Here is a 17,087-nt window from a genome sequence, read left to right as displayed (position 1 = left end):
CCTTCGAGCGTGGGGCCGCGCTGATCTTGTCTGCGGGCTCCGACTCCTGGAGCGCAGCCTGGGGGTGGAAGTCGTCTTCGTCCACCGACAATCGAACTTCTGTTAGCCTAGGGAGCGAGGCACTCTTGGCAAGAGTGGATGATTGCCTGGAGTCATGCGGCGATCTCGACCGAGAACGCCCAGAGGACACCGAATCGTACCGTTCTGTTTGTGCCTCTTTCCGAGAACTCAACGTCGTCGAGTCTCGGTTGGACTTCGTGTGTTTAGTGTGTGTGGTGTGTGAAGCGCTTGTGTCGCCGGGGGTCTTCCCCATAGCCGCCCTGCCGGACGACCTTCCGAGGTCGGGTACCTGCGCTCGGCTGTCTTTCGACGCCGTAATGCCCTCGCCGTCCGAAAGTACGGCGTCGCTGCCGTCGCTGAAGGCGCCCTCCGCTGCCATGGCTGCCTGCCTGGCGTGGTGGGCCCAACGCTTCGTCGAACAGTCCTTAAGTGTCTTAGGTTTAAACCTACTACACGCTCTGCAGTTCGCTTCGGGGTGGTCCCTCGGCAAGCAGAGATTGCACGTGGCGTGCCTGTCGACCCAAGGGTATTTGCGATTGTACCAACAGCAACCCTGCGAAAGGTAAAGTGAGTTAAAATGTGGCAGCGGACTCTAGAGTGGGTACCATCCCATAGAACAGGCCATTTTTTGCCGCGTTCCTTCTCATAGAGGGGCACCCATTACTTTTTTTTTTTTTTTTCAAGGGCCTTAGGTTTAGTCACCCTCAATGCTAGGCCACGGAGGGTGACTAAACCTAAGGCCCTTGAAAAAAATAAAAAAAAGGTCATCCAGATGTGGACCCCTTGCTCACTGTTCTTAGAGAGGCACAGCTCCACTTCACTGATGATGCCCAACAAGCCTGAAACACATGTTTGGGAAATACGTGTATGGGGTTGCTGTTGGTACTCTTGTTCAGAAGGGTATTGCCATAGCATTTCGCTGCTGGACTGCCCATGTGAGCGGGACAAAGACTGATTTGCAAATGGATATTTCCCATCTGTGAAAGGTACAGTGAGCTAAAATGTGGCTGCGGACTCTAGTGTGGGTGCCATCCCATAGAACAGGCCATTTTTGCCGTGTTCGTTCTCATAGAGGGGCGTTCATGACAATATTTTTTTATTTTTTTCAAGCGCCTTAGGTATAGCCACCCTAAGTGTCCGAAGGTCATCCAGATGTGGACCCCTTGCTTACTGTGCTCAGAAAGGCAGAGCTCCACCTCACTGATGATGCCCAATAAGGCTGAAACATGTGTATGGGGTTGCTTTTGGTACTCTTGTTCAGAAGGGAATTGCCATAGCATTTCGGTGCTGGACTGCTGATTTGGGCGAGACAAGGACTGATAGGCAAATGCATATTTACCATCTGTGAAAGGTACAGTGAGCTAAAATGTGGCTGCGGACTCTGGAGTGGGTACCACCCCATAGAGCAGGCAATTTCTGCTGTGTTCATTCTCATAGAGGGGTGTCCATGACTCACTTTTTGATTTTTTCAATCCCTAAACTAACCTATGTATTTTTTATATGTATTCAGCCCAGACCCTCCAATCCACATAGCTGATAGGTTTTCAGGAGGCAACCTGGGTCTGTGACGTCACTTCGAAACAAAAGCAGGTGACACACACTTAGGAACTGAGAACTCTGGATGAAACTTTGTTTATCTGGTTTTATCCTTGTTTGTTTGCTATTAAACAACAGTAACTTTGTCCTATGGCTGAGACCTCTGTTCTTGTGGATGGGAGTTCTTGATGGGCCCAGGTGTACTCAGCTTTTATCTGGGGTGACTGCTACAGGAGCCAGGCCACGCTCTATAATTCAATCCAGGGAAGGGCTCAATCGTGAATCCCAAAAACAAAGAGAGTATTAAGGATATCAGAGTGATGAACAGTGTCAAAGGCAGCAGACAGGTCAAGGAGAGTTTGGATAAAGGATAGGTTGGAGTGCTTAGCAGAGGCAATGAGGTTGGAGACATTCATGAGAGCAGTTTCCGTGGAGTGACACGAGTGGAAACCTGCTTGTAGGGGGGGGGGGGGGCAAAGGTTGTGGATGTCGAAGAAATTGTTAAGACAGTTGAACACAAACCTTTCAAGCACTTGGAGTAGTGCAGAAAGAGAGACACAGCGGGAAAATTAGCCGGTAGGTTTGGGTCAACCCTTTGCTTTTTTGGGAGATGGATGACTCTGGCTGTTTTGAAAACAGAGGGTAAGCAAGCAGGTTGAGGAGTTCAGTGAGGTGAGAGGCCCTTAAGGGGAAATAGGCTTGTATAGCTGAGGAGCAAGAGGGTCTGATAGGGCACACGAGCGGTGAGCCTTCATTAGTAAAGATAGGACTTTGTCAGTATTAGTGTGACCAAAGTGGGAGATAGAGGCAGAGGATGATGGTAGTGTACATGGAACCTCCATCAAATGTACTACCAGTAAAGAAAAATAATCAAGAAAAAGGAGTATACACAATGCAAGAAGTAACAAGGATTTATTGGACCCAAACAACCCGGAGACACGGTTCAGACAGCCCTATGGAACTGAACGGAATGAAATGAGCTCTTGACGCCAGCCACTGTGGCTGTACCTTTTATACACAAATTACGCAATTACCATAGAACATTTTAGTTACATTTTTGGGGTAGGTCACAGGAGCTGATTGGTGGACATACATCAAAGCCATATAGTGTCCCTTCACATTAGATGACCCGTATTGGATAAACCATTTGTTGGAACAAAATCACATCAACACCCTTTGTGAAATCACAAAACTTCCCACACCACCCCACAATTATGTTATTGTGCTGATCGGTAAAAAAACACTTGATTGCCATTGTTTGGCACTGCCCAATATACAAATGGATAACCTGCTGCGCAGTAATTGGACATGGCAACGTGGCACGGGGCAAGACCTTCTCATAGAGTCTGACCAATGATGTGCCTCGTGGACATCAGCAAGGGCACATTACAATGTTTTGCCCTAGGAACACCAAAACCTCCCTCCACCAATTGGCTCCCTGTCATGCACCCTCAACCCCTGCCCCCTCAGCTCTCTTAGCACGCCTCACTGCCGGGCGTGTTTATAAGAAACAGACCCAATACAGTGAACATATTTTAATGAACTGTATTCCAATCCTTTTCCCTTGCCAATTTTATTTGGACACCCAGGTGCCTAACTCTGCGGCCTCGAAAGTATTGCATGAAGAGACTTCGATAGGACTGCGTTCTCCTGGGAGGCTTCATTCTTGCAACATTAATGTGCACTGTTATTGCGGAGTCTTCACAAATAAACATTGCTGTCACAAAAGTATGCATCCCTTTATTATGAGCTGTCTACAAAAATGCTTTCCAAACCTGACCCTACACAACATGGCTTCTCTAATGTTCATAGATTTCTCAAAAGCCCTCTACTACAATACCCCATAAGGCCCACCCCAATGCATGCGCTGCACCAGCTACACCATTACTAAGTGAGTTATGCCCCCTTCTTTCCATTCCGTGTGCCCTGTTGTGCTGGGCCAGCACTTGTGTCTTAACTCACCATATCTATACTACCTGTGCCACGCGCAATAACGTCACCACTCCTGACATCACCCATAGTGACTTTTACGTCACCCTGTTACCTGCATAACAGAGATGGGTGCCTCCCTTGGAAGCACTGGATCTGGATCTGGACCCCCAACAGTAGAGTAGGCAGAGTGTAAAATGCAGGAGGAGGGAGTGTGAAGAAGGTACATTTGGAAACTTTTGCAGCAAAGTATTCAGCTACGTCATTAGCTGTGAGTGTGCAGTTGATAGTCATAGATTTCAGAGGAGTGAGGAGTGAGTTTAGGGTGCCTTGCCGACGAAGATGGTTGGATTGAGTCAATGAGGGTTAGGTAGAATTCCATTTTCGCTCTATCTAGAGTGGACTTGAGAGAGTTCAGGGCAGAGAGGTAGAGTTGCAGGTCCTCATGTGAGTGGGTACGCCTCTATTTATGCAGCAGCCACAGCATGTTTGTGCGGAGAGTGTGTATGAATGGGGTTACCCATTGTTGAGGATGCTGAGACTTAGGAGTGAAAGTAAGCAATGGGAATTGAGAGGAGAATGGGTGATATAGTAGGGATTGAAAGCTGGAGAAGGTAGTGTTGGTGAAAGAGGCATTGGATAGGAAGGAGAGTGAGAACTGTAGGTCAGAGAGAAAGGGGAAATGACAGAAGGTTAAAATGTCCTTCTAGCAATAGGTGAAGCAAGTGGTGAGGAAAGGCCAGAGGGTGGAAAGGAGATGGTGCTGGAAACAATTGAGGGATCAGATATGGATGGTGTGACAGTAGTATTAGTGGCTGAGAGAGAGGTGGAGATAAATAAGAGGTTCACGGAGTTTACCCCCTACTTGCCCCCCATGTGGGTGGGTAGGTTACTGATATAGTGGAGAGTGTGGTGTAAGGTTGCAGAGGAGGATACTGAGACACAGGCAGCATGGTTGTTGGCATACACCTTTATTTAGATCAAGATTAAAGGGAAAACCTAGCTTTTCTTGACTCTGAGAGGGGTTTACATACCTCAACTAAAAAACTAAGAATTCAGCCAGGATGTTCTTGAAAATCAAGAGTCCACTGTCCTGTGTCAAAAACCTATTACTGCCCCTAACACTTGCAATAAAACAAATGAAGTGATGGATCTCCCATCTTCTGGACAACAGCTTACAGTTCCAATTTGTTAGGTTGGACCTTTACCTGAGGGAATGACTTCCTTCCCAGGTTTCAATCCCTTCCCAAGACACAACACAAAGTTCTAGGCTCAACTGCTAAAAAGCAGTAAAGTTCTTAGTTCAAATACAAAAGATAAAGTTCAAATTCAAACATCAACATTCCTTATTGTCCATAGTTGTGTCTCGACTGTTGGGTTCTTGGAGAATGCCTCCATTCTCCAGGTATCTTGCTCTCAGTGTTTTCACAATGCCAGGAGAATTACTCCCTTCCCTTGGCCCTTTTCGGGCTTCCTCCACAGATCACAACACCAGGGGGAATGACTCCCTTCCCCTGGCCTTTCCTCAGGCTTACTTTAGAGTTCACAACCCTGGTGGGAATGTTGCCCTTCCCCTGCCCTTTGCTCAGGCTTACTTTTACTTTGCAGTTTACATCACCAGGGGGAATGTCTCCCTGCCCATGACCTCTTTACATTTGTAGCACAGTTCACAATACCAGTGGGAATGACTCCCTGCCTTCTTTTCACTTTTAGCACAGTTCACAATACCAGGGGGAATGACTCCTTTCCCTGGCTTATTTCTAATTCATCTACTGCCATGAAGAAGATGGCTTGCTAAAGTTCCTTTAGTGTTCGGTTTTGGTAGACCGGGTTCACCTTCCTCCCAGGCACTACCCCAATGAGAATTGCTTGCTTGTTTGCTAAAGTTCCTTTAGTGTTCGACATTGGCAGACTTGAATCACTCTCCAGCCAGGTAGTACCATAAAGAAGATTACTTGGATGCCTCTCCCTCCTTTTTGGGTGTAGGTCCCAGACCCGTTTTCGTATTTCCTTCCTAGGGTTTCCCTCCTCGCCCCTGCTCGTTAGTCTTGGAGTTTTCCCCAACTGCCTTACACTCTCACCAACCTTCCGAGTGACCCAGATACCTTTTGGGTTCTTGCTGGCTTCCTCTGGTTGGTCTGGGGCTCTCAGAGCTTTGGTCTTGCCCTGGCTTCTCTGGCTTTCTGATGGGCTTCGGCGGTAAAACATGTCGAAAAAAATAGGGTGGCTAGACGAGACATAAGAACCGATCTAACTAGCCCAATCCTAATAACAAGTGACCAGGTGAGAACAGTATTTAGCTCTCCCAGGCAAGGAAGTCCGAGTAGGGATGTTGAATTCTCCCCCGCCGGCGATGAGCTAAGCAGTGACCTTGATAAGATGGACATATCAGGAACTGTTGCGTAAATTCCTATAACTAAAAAAGGGCTTCCCCATTAAATGGGAAAAAAAGAACATACAACAAAAAACAAAATGGAAAGAGCCAAGGAGTCAAAGGGACAGAAAGATCAATATCTAGAGAACTCCTTATGGCCAAAAAAAAGGAAAACAAATCTTTGTACTAAAGACATGAAGAAAATCAAATTGACAGCAAACAAAAAGGCTTACGTCGGGACACATGCCTTGTCCAATCCTTTGATCTCAAACGCTCTTTTCAACTTTTTTAAGAAGCAAAAGTGTAAGCGAAAATTAGATTCAGATATGGAACTCTCAGATGCAGAAATTTTGGATGTGGTGGATGGGATTTTCCCAGCAAACAAAGCCAGGAAAACAGATCCAACAAAAAATCACTCACATGAGTCTGCAGGTACTGGGTCCCCGTTGGCTAACATGCCAAATGCTGGGCCAAAGGAAACTGTATCGAGGCTGGAAAAACAAGGCGAAAATGTTGAACTAGCATCTACATAATTAAAATTAAGTGTTACCCTGCAACCACAGAGGCCGGGCCAATTGGTAACATCAGTACATATAGAGACCACTGAACGACGTGGGAAACAAGATTCTAGTGAGGCAAACGTCCCAACCCATCAACAAGCTGAACAACAAGCAACGCAAGAACGCACAGAGCCCAGTTTAGGGCTTGACAACCAATTTGCCAGCTTTTTAAATGAGGCAATTGATCGGCAGTGTGACCAGGATCCCAGCTCAATGGCCCAAATGAGTGCGCAACCTTAGGCTAAAATTCATCTTCAATGCCCAGAAAGAGGTGATAAGCCATCAAAGTTGAGCATAGATGTGGCAGCTCCAAGTATTAGTGGCAGCAGAATCCAGCCTGAACGTCCAAAACCATCAACACCGCTTTTGGGGAGTGTGACACCTGAAACACCAGAGGCTTACTATCATCTGCCTCAGTGTTTTGATTCACAACAAACGCCTGTTAAACACAGAAGACATAGTGAACTCGTTACTGAAACACATAAAGCTTCTCCAAACAAAAAAATAGACATGACGACAATTATGTCAGCAATCAGAATTGCGCTGGCTCCATTTGGTAAACTTTATGAGACTATAAATGAATCAACAAAAGACAATACGAGGATTCTGTGTAAGATTCAATCGAAATTCAATTTCAATGAGGGATACATAACAGCCGTAGAGGCAAAAAATGCCGAGCATGAAGCTGCATGGGAAGCCAAATGGGCCCTTAAGGAGGCAAAACTCACGGACTTCAACTCTGTGAGTAAGACCCAAAAAAGGAGTTTGGAAATAGCAACCCAGACATGTCCTGACAAAGTGAGAGGAGGACTGGCTGCAATCTTTAACAAACACAATACAACAGAATTTCGTGAGGCTGATCCAGTAGCAACAAAGTCCTCCAGTCCTCATTAAAAGAAACCTGCGCTACTGCTTAATAAAAAGCAGAGTGTAGGACTACAGTTGGCAGGATCCGCCAGTGAAGTTCATAAAAACAAGCCGTCCTCAGGGCCCAGCAGGGGGGAGGACATAATTGAACTGATGTCAATACCAGCAACGCCTAAACTGAAAGCATCAATAGTCCAACAAGGGCCTCAGCCCGTGGTGAAATCGCCAAGAATGGCGGAAGAATTCCTTACATCGAGTATATTAATGGATCTATGAACCAGATACTCTACTGGATAAAGTGCAAATTCAAAGTAGCCGGACAACGGCTTCAGGAGCAAGCACTGAAGGAATTCAGAAGGATTTGGCACTGCCTATGGAGGTAAAGGGCAAGATGCCAGTGGATAAACCAGTGCAACATAAACTGATAGGGAGTCACCAAGACCATGCAAAGAATGGCAGGACTCAAGAATCAGATGTCCCTCAGTCAGGGACAGTGCCTAGATGTGGGTCGACTCCACCGAAAAGACGATTTCGGCACCAATCAGAAGCAAGAATAATGAATATCCAAAGACGGGATCGATCATCTAAACTAGACAATTCTTTAAAGGAAACTCGAGTGTTTAAATTAGAACAAGTATCCTGCAGAAGCAACTACATGATCTTAAACAGGAAAACGATTCTAAAAACACTAAGTAAAATAGAGACTTTACAGTATTTGAGAACGGACGATTTCGTTTTGATTGAGCCTTACCATCGAGACCAAAAGGGAAAAACCTACCTGCACATCAAAGTAAAGGCTCTTAAAGGAGTCTCAGTAGAGGCTTATACAGATCGGAGGTATGCAGGTTTTACCTTGACGGAAATGCAAACACCGAAAGAAGATCCAAGAAATTCGACCAAGAGGGATAGCGGCAAACAAAAACGCCACTGTATAACAAAAACCCAAGATCTTTATAATCGAAAAAGACAAGGTACAAGACAGCACTTTCAAGACTATGATTACCATCAAGGACCTTACAGCCAACAAGCGGCAAGAAGAGATAACAAAAGAAGTAGAGAAAATTACAGCACTGAAAAAAAAGTGACCAACAGCACGGAGGTCTGATCAAATCTATGACCGGAGCGATGTTTCAAGAGCCAAAGAACGCATTCAGAGTCAGACCACACATGGGGAAGAAATAAGAGCGGAGAAAGAACATAAAAATGTCTTGTTGGGGGAGTAAAATCTTCTAATAGCAGCGAACTAAAGGCCCATGGAAATGGCTGAAAGCGGCGCTAAACCCAACTATGAAAAATAGCAAACACCTTGTGAGGTGACCGTAGAACGACCACCTTTGAACTGTTTACAAGAAATCTATCTGCCAACATGTTTGACAATGGCCTTGTGGAACACGAGAGGCCATCGCCACTTAACTAACCCAGATAATCAGGACCTGGGGGCTTTTGATATACTATGCCTCCAGGAAACCTGGTTAATGGAAAAACCGTCTCTGGATGGTTTTGAGATTGAATTTTCCCCGGTGACAAAAGGTTTGTTTGGCCATCCGTCATCAGGTCTCCTAGTGGCAATACGGCTGGGTTCTGGGATTAAGATCATTAAAAAAAATAACAGAGGCATAGGGCATCCTAGCAGTACTAACGACATGGACCCAACAAGATCTTGGTCGTAGAGGAGGTGCAACGTCACAGCTAGCTATTATAAAGGTATACTGGAACCCCCAGAAAACCTCTACAGTAGATTTCTGCAAACAACTAGCAGAGGTGATCGATGACATCTCCATGGAACAACCTACGACACATATAATTATATGTGGAGATTTGAATGCAAACTGCCACATTAGGGGTGACAAAACAAATGCGAAGACCGCACAAAGTTCAGTGGAAGAAAGAGGATTAGCATGGATGGTCCTAATGAAATCTAGAAACCTACACAATGTGGCCTTGGTGAAAGCATGGGAGGTTACTACGCCCAAATGGGAAAGAGGCAACTCCAGTGCAACTCTTGATATCTTCTTTGTATCTCACAGCCTACTAACATACATAGAAGACTATTCAGTTTCTAGAACCATAGAGAGTGACCACAACCTTCTTGCAATAGCAGGGACATCGGCCCGCCCTTTGGTTAAAAGATACAACCTATCGGTAGAGGTAAACAATCAACAAACCCGGCTATGCCTGACAGCCTCTAACATCAAAAGTATCACTGATAAATACAGACGGAAAAATGAAGACCAGGAAATAAAAGAAGGAATGTCCAGATTATTTACCCTTCTTACTACAGTACAGGGTGACGCCGAAGTGGGGTAAACCACCCGGAATTAAAAACTGCCACGTACATGATAGAACGCTGGCTGAAAAAAGAAGAGTGGTGAGACAATTGTAAAGACAAGCGACAACAGTAAACATAGCTATGGAGTGGAGAATATGGCTAATGGAAGTTAGAAATTATAAATCATGGCTCCGATGGCATAGACACACGATGTATCAAAATGACGCAGAGGCAATGCTCCGGACTCTTAGCACAAAAAAAAAAACAAGTGACTTCTGGGCCCTCATCAAAAAACCAGAGAAGGCTTTAGATAATCAACTCACCAATTCAGTCACTGAAGAGGCATGGGTCAAGTTCCTTGAAAATCTCTATATGGCCCCGCCAGATTACAAATCTCCATCTCAAACTGATTCAGTAACCCCATGGATCAATTTAGCCTTAAAAGATGACAAAGATCGTCATTAAAAAACTCAGAAACTCAAGAGCTACGGGTCCCGACGGCTTAAGTAACATCGACCTCAAACAGAACGTGGAGGAATGGACAAACTTCATCAGCATCCTCTTTGATCAATGTAGGCGAACAAGATCTATCCCAACTTCATGGACTCACTCAGTGGTGGTACCCATATTCAAGCGATGAAATAGGGAAGAACCGGACAATTATCGTCCGATTGCGCTACTTGACATTATAGGAAACATTTTTGCAACCCTCCTTCTAGGTCATTTCCGGATTTGCCCAAAATCCCAAAATGTCACCGGCCAACGACCCATTTCAAATGTGTTTTTTTTTTAAAACGGAAGCACCACAGTCAACATCTTAATGCTAAACCTAATCAAATCTAAGGTAAAGCAAGGTTCCCCAACAGTCTTTTTGGCATTCATAGACCTCTAGCAGACCTTTGGCAGAGTGGACAGAAAAATCTTGTGGACTAAATTGAAAAAATGTAAGTGCCCAAGGGAAGTGCTTGATCCAGTAATGGCTCTCCACATGAATACCAAACTAAGAGTCCACTTAAACCACCAAGGCTTGCTATCAAGAGAAATTCCTTCTGAACGTGGAGTGAAGCAGGGGTGCCCTTTAGCGCCAGCGCTATTTATCGCTTTTTTGGGGGACTATAAAGAAGCAGAATTGCCTATTAGATCATTCCCCTCCAAGCTGGGAAATGTCAAAGTGTCGTGCATACTATACGCAGACGACATGATCCTGCTGGATCAGACGCAAATTGGCCTGCAGCGCCAACTCACCAATTTGGCTCACTACATGGAACTATATAATCTGAAAATAAACAAACTAAAAACAAAGATAATGATCCTTAGAAAGCCGTGCTCAAAAAACAAGCTAAATCGAAATTGGTCTTTGGACAAGGTGAACATCGAAGTAGTCCCGCATTTTAAATATTTGGGAGTTTTTATTGATCACTCCGTGAAAGAATTTAAAATGCAAAAAACATTATGGGAAAAAGCAAAGAATCTTGCGGCACAAATGAAGACAATTGACAGAAAATATGGCAAATTCTCATTAGTGCCAGTGATATAGTTTTACAAAGGAAACGTTGTGCCAACCCTGGCGTACGGAATGGGTGCAACGTTGAATATGCCGGCCACAATCTGGCAGAAACTAGAAGGGTACTTATGGAAATCAGTGTTGGGCCTGCCAAATTCGGTCTCGATGGTGACCATCAGGCGAGACCTAGGTCCCTGGAAGCAACGGTAGAGCAAATCTCAATGCAACTGTTTAGGAACACTCTTTTACCGGATACCCCTCCAATTTATAAGATCATTGCGACAGAAATAGCAAACCGGAATCTGACCATTCTCAACGTCTGGGTAGACAAACTAAAGGCAAAGCTGTCTGAGATTGCATGTACAGAAGATGACTTAAAAACCAACCCTGTGAGAGTAAAGTACAAAATGGAAGGCCAATACTGGATTGATACCATCGATAAAGCCCAGGCCAATAAACTTACAAAGCATCTCCTTCCAAATTTCAACAGATTGAAAATGCCGTTGGCCTACTGTATCAAATTCCCAGACAAACAGTTAAGGAAAGCGTATATGAGAGCACGGTTAAATTTGCTCCCTACCCGTGAAATTCAGGCAATCAGGCTGCAGACAAACAACAAAGAATGCAGACTATGCGCTCAGCCAAATCAAATTGAAACCCTAAGGCATCTCCTGTTACAATGCCCCGATCTAAGAGATGTAAGAGCAACTTACCTGAACCGCTTGTGCACAGACTTTGTAGGGGCTGAAGAAGAAGAAGAATCAATATGGTGGAATAGGCTGATGTCGGGCGAAAAAACGAAATGGACTATTGCTAAGGCAAACATTTTAGAAAGTGCCTTCCAAAAAATCAACACACAGGCAAACGGAGTGAACTAATATGACCGCTGTTACCCAGAAGGAGGACAGGTTCTATATTGGACTGAGCTTTATGTGAGGGTTAAACACACAAGTAGTATCTTCCTTGTAAAAATTGCAAACGCGATTAAACACAAGTAAATAAAAAATATTTTTAAAAAAGATATAATTCTCAGCTCAAGTTCTTTGGTGAAGGATTTGGACTGGAAGATATCGTGTTCATTATTATCAAATTAAAGTCCTCCCGAGCCCCTGGGACAGCAAACATTGTTATGAAAGCAAACCCTGAATTTTGGGCAAAAACCCTATTGGGATTATTTATACATGGAGAGAAGAGTGGCACAGTGCATGTTAGTTGGAGAAAGTCCATACTAATTCCAGTATACAAAAAGGGTGACAGACAAGATCCAATAAGCTATCGTCTATTGGCAATGCTTGATACGTGTCACAAAATATTTGTCAATATTTTACTAGCCAAACTCAATAAATGGTTCCACAAGAGAGAATTTTTCTAATGTTTTCAGACTGGTTTTAGAAAGGCACATTGCACTTTAACTAATATTTGCACTATTCAATGTCTTATGGCAGAGGCAAAGTGTTGATCAAATTCCAATCTTTATTGGTATTTTATAGACTAGACTAAGGCTTTTGATTTTGTATTTTGGCCGCTTCTATGGCATGCATTGGAACAGTGGGGGATTGATTAGCATTTGCTTTATTTTCTCAAAACATTATATACGCCTACCACCCTGTCCGTCCGATTGAATCAGGAGGGACGATTAACTGACTCCATTAAAACTAACCAAGGACTCAAACAGGGATACGTCCTTGTGCCCCTACTGTTTCATTTGTATATTTCGGACATGGCAGAATCTATAGACGCTGCAAAAAACATGTTCTTCCTAGGATTAACTGAGAGGCTGTGTCGTGGCTTGATTATGCTGACAACACAGTTCTCCTCAATCTAACTCTTATTGGATTGCAGCGATTAATTGATGCCCTTGGTAAATTTGAATCAAAGAATTTTATGGTAATTAATACTACAAAAACAGAAATGATGTACATAAGTGGCCATCTTCCCAAAAAAACAATATTTAATTGGAAATTGGATAATGCCAAACTTGAAGTGGTGGATAGTTATATGCATTTAGGTTTTCCCATAAAGCTCAACCCTATTTCCCAAATCTTCAAAGATGCTATTACAACTAAGATTTGGAAGAAATGGCTGGTTATAAAATTATATATAGGCAGCCGATAAAAGGAGGAAATAATTTAGAAGGATTGATAACAACCTATCGTACTAGTATTATTCCTGCAATAATGTATGGTTTGCAGGTCCTCCCACAGAGGCAAGTCCAATAGTTAGAGTAGCTTGAAGGTAAGATTCTTTGTTCTTTGATTAAATTGCCCTGCTCTGTCCCAGTAGAGGTTCTAAGGATGGAATGTGTCCTCCTTTCTCTAAATTCAATATGGCAAGTTCAGCAAACTAGTTTATTTCTTAAAGTGATCACTTCTCAGTCTAACTCTAATAAACGTCTGAGAATCATGGGTAAAGACTATCCCAATGGAAGAGTTCATTCATTCATATCTGAAATGGAACAAGTGGCTCTAGCTCTTTGGCCTCATTCGGTTTATCATTGCCCCTTGCTCTTGGATTACCCAACATTGACTCAATTGTGAAGAAAAAATCCAGAGACTGGGACAGAGTAATTCATTTGGGCAAATTGGCGGCTTTAAAAGTGATATACAGTTTTTTCCTCTCAAAGCTTTCCATTAAATGCTCCAGGTTTGTATTTGACTAACCTTTGTTTTTCAGCTGTAAGAGGGTTTAATTTATACTTACGACTTAATCTTCTTCGTACACTGGACTATGTGGGCGCTTGGGAAAAAGATTCCTTGTGACAAAAAATGATGCTGCCTTTGTAGGTTCGAGCTTAAGACACGCCGCCATGTTTTGACATCATGCCCTCTGCTTGAAACAAATTATCATAAGCGATATGGGAAATTTGTAGATAATATTGAAAATATTCAATATGATCATTTCTGGAAAACTATTTTCAGAACAGCAGAAATTGTAATTACAACTGCTGCCTATTATATTTGGAAAGAGGTTATGAAGCTTTTACACATGTTGTAATTTGAAACTATTTAAATTTAAATTGTTGCCTATGTGAATATGGAATTTTAGATGGCAATATGGAGTTTTAGAATTTTAGGAAAATATGAATATTTTAATGTTCTATTTGTTTTGATGATGAAATGAATTGTTTTAGGAGCGATATAAAATGTATGTAATTTTAGCTGGTTATTATGTACAGAGCTGAACATTTGCCTGGAAATTGCTTTTAATCAAATAAGTTTTAAATGTGCTTAAGGTTTGCATAATAACTAAATGCACAATAAAGAAAATAAAAATCAGCCACACATTGCCCTACCACAGTTTACTCATTTTTACAACCCAAAAATGATTAGCTGCCGTAAAACCCCTTTGTAAGTCTGGGCCCAAGAAATGTTTGTATTGCAAAAAGACTTGAATAAAGAAGAACAACACACATGCAGTTACCTGATATGGAGAAAGCAAATGCAGATTCCTTTCAACAATTTTGAAATTGTGTAAGAACGTTGACGTTTCCATTTGTTCTATATGCTCACAGGTCACTCCTTTCATCAACTGCCCTGTGCTGAAAGAAAGGTATTAATGTACAATGATCGTCTTGCAAATATATAACATTTATGAATGCAATAGCCTTCCATTTTGTTATTAACAAACCAGTGTTTGTTCCTACAGCACTGCCTTGCAGACGTGTCACCCCTAACAGCTGGTTTGCGTCAGTTCTCATGCCCTCCATACCTTCCCTGGCAAGGCACCCATTTCTGCCACTGTGCCAGTGCCCGCTCTTATATGTATTCCATACTAGTCATAGCAGTCATGGAATTCAAGCCGTACGGAGAACAACGGCCACTTATGCTCTCCAGGGGAATGCAAGTCATGAGTCCCCCATCCCCATAATATAACTACCCTGGCGTGCACCATGGAGTGCACAGACACTGCTGTTGGTGCTGGGGAGTACCGTTTTGTTGACCCTGCCTTACGGGGAAAAAAGTGACTTTAAACAGTGACTGTATTCTGTGGATTTAGTGTGGTGTTTCACCCGTGACCTGTAGCCACGCCCAATTTTCCCAGAAGCACTATTTAGTTGGCAGCCATGTGGCCTCACCACAGAGTGCACTGAGAGTGCTGTTGGTGCTGGGGAGTCCCCTCTTGTTGACCCAGTCTGCCAGTGAAAAACGGCTACTGACTGTATTGATGTGCAAGGACAAGTTTCATCTTACCAATGAGACACCTAGAAATAAAATCCTCTAAATCTAATATTAATGCAAACAAAACAAAAAAAGAATCTGCTAAAGAGAGTAACATACTACTTGCACAAAATACAAAGACCAACAGAGAAAGAGTACCGCATTCCTGGTTAGTTAATGAGGACCGAGGGATAAAGCAGAAGAATAGAGTTCAATTTTATGAACGTGACGAAACGTGTGATGAATATAACATTGAGCAGGAGAATAGCTCAATGGATGGGCCTAATATGAAAGACAATGGGATACCTATACCACAATGATAATAAGGAATGTATGTCTAATGGCACTTTTGGACTCAATGATATATTGAGTATGACTACACATAACATCCAAAAAATCAAAATTGTGGATACTTATGCCACGGCGTGTAGTCCTTTTCTGAGTAGCTCTAATGTGTTGGAACTTATACACCAAATCCCTGAACTGAAAGTGATAACTACGCAAGAAATCACACTGGTGGAAATCCAGAAAAACAGTAAAAGCTGTAATTGGACTACAATACACACAGTATCCCCTGTTGTCTGTGAATGTATTATGCGATATGCTAATGCTTATAGAGAGTTGGGATATAATTTTGTACGTATAGAAAACTCTGTTGTAAAAAGCAAAACTAACAAAGCTAGAGTACACGTTGAGAGTAAAACTGGAACAAACCCAATAAACATTGATAAACTGATCCACCGCCTAGTTGAAGAACTGAAAAAAGAAGCGGGATGAGTACTATCGAAAATGATTACACAAAATACAAGAATTATGTATGCGAGACTCTGAATTGACCTATGAGGAAGGTCGAAGATGAAAAATCCATTGTATTGTGGAACTCTAAAGGCCATCCCACATTTCTGTCTAGAAAATAGAGTTTAGATATGTTGTTCAATACTGATGTTTTTTCCTTAAAGGAAACTTGTTTATGCCACGATTTTGTATTGGACGGTTATAAAATATTCCAAAATAAAGCCAAATACTCAGGATTGGGTAGTGCCCTCAGAGGGCCTAATACTAGGAGCTAAAAACCATCTATCATTAAAAGAATATAAAGGGAAGATTAATAACTCATTTATATTGGCAGCCATTCTTGATCCAAATAGTGATGGTACCAATAGTAATAGTATACTGCTAATAAATGTATATAACCCTCCTAATGATACAGGTCTGATAATTGGTGAACTTGAATTGGACGGCAGACAACCCAAAAGCACTATTTCTTATAATGGGTGATCTAAACATTAAGAGATTCACACCTACACTTAGGGATGTTGGGGAGTTCTGTCCGATTGGTAGTAACCAATAGGGTAGAACTATCATTATAGAAATGACCGATTATCTCCATGCTGCGAGAAATGGGAAACCTTCATCTATACTAATGGGTTATGCCAATTGTTTATAGACCACGATATAGTAAATTATGCCCATGCAAATGTCTGCTAAAACTCTTTCCTCATGGATCGACTAGATTTCCTTTTCCAACTCCATGGTGGGGTTACTGGTGAAGGCAAGCGTCCCGAACCAGCACGATCCTCCCCGCAATGAGAGACAATAATGGACTCTCCCAGGATGGGAATAAGGCCAAGACAAAGTGCGGGTGAGCGTAAATGGGAGTTTATCAATCAGAATAGGGCATGCAAAGAACTCTGCAAACTCCGAGAGCGCTCTGTCTGACAATAGCAAAGACAGGCGTATATATTTACAAAGAACGCCATCAGAACCTACATACTATAAGGGGCACAAGCTCATTGGGATTGGACGACTAGCTATAGGTGCTGCTGCGATG

General features: G+C 42.9%; 1 protein-coding gene across 1 annotated transcript in view; it reads right to left on the bottom strand.

The window, feature by feature from the left end:
* LOC138567884 (otoancorin-like) overlaps positions 1-17,087 on the bottom strand; it is a 701,441-nt gene that overhangs the window by 562,721 nt on the left and 121,633 nt on the right. Inside the window, exon 11 of the mRNA XM_069646381.1 lies at positions 14,520-14,637. Within this exon, the coding sequence (XP_069502482.1) occupies positions 14,520-14,637 (118 nt within the window). The remainder of the gene's footprint in view (positions 1-14,519; positions 14,638-17,087) is intronic.

Source organism: Ambystoma mexicanum, chromosome 2p (genome assembly GCF_040938575.1).
Source record: "Ambystoma mexicanum isolate Mex_15411 chromosome 2p, UKY_AmexF1_1, whole genome shotgun sequence".
Classification (NCBI taxonomy): Eukaryota; Metazoa; Chordata; class Amphibia; order Caudata; family Ambystomatidae; genus Ambystoma; species Ambystoma mexicanum.
The sequence above is the reverse complement of the archived record's forward strand: the minus strand, read 5'-3'. Positions and strand labels throughout refer to the sequence as shown.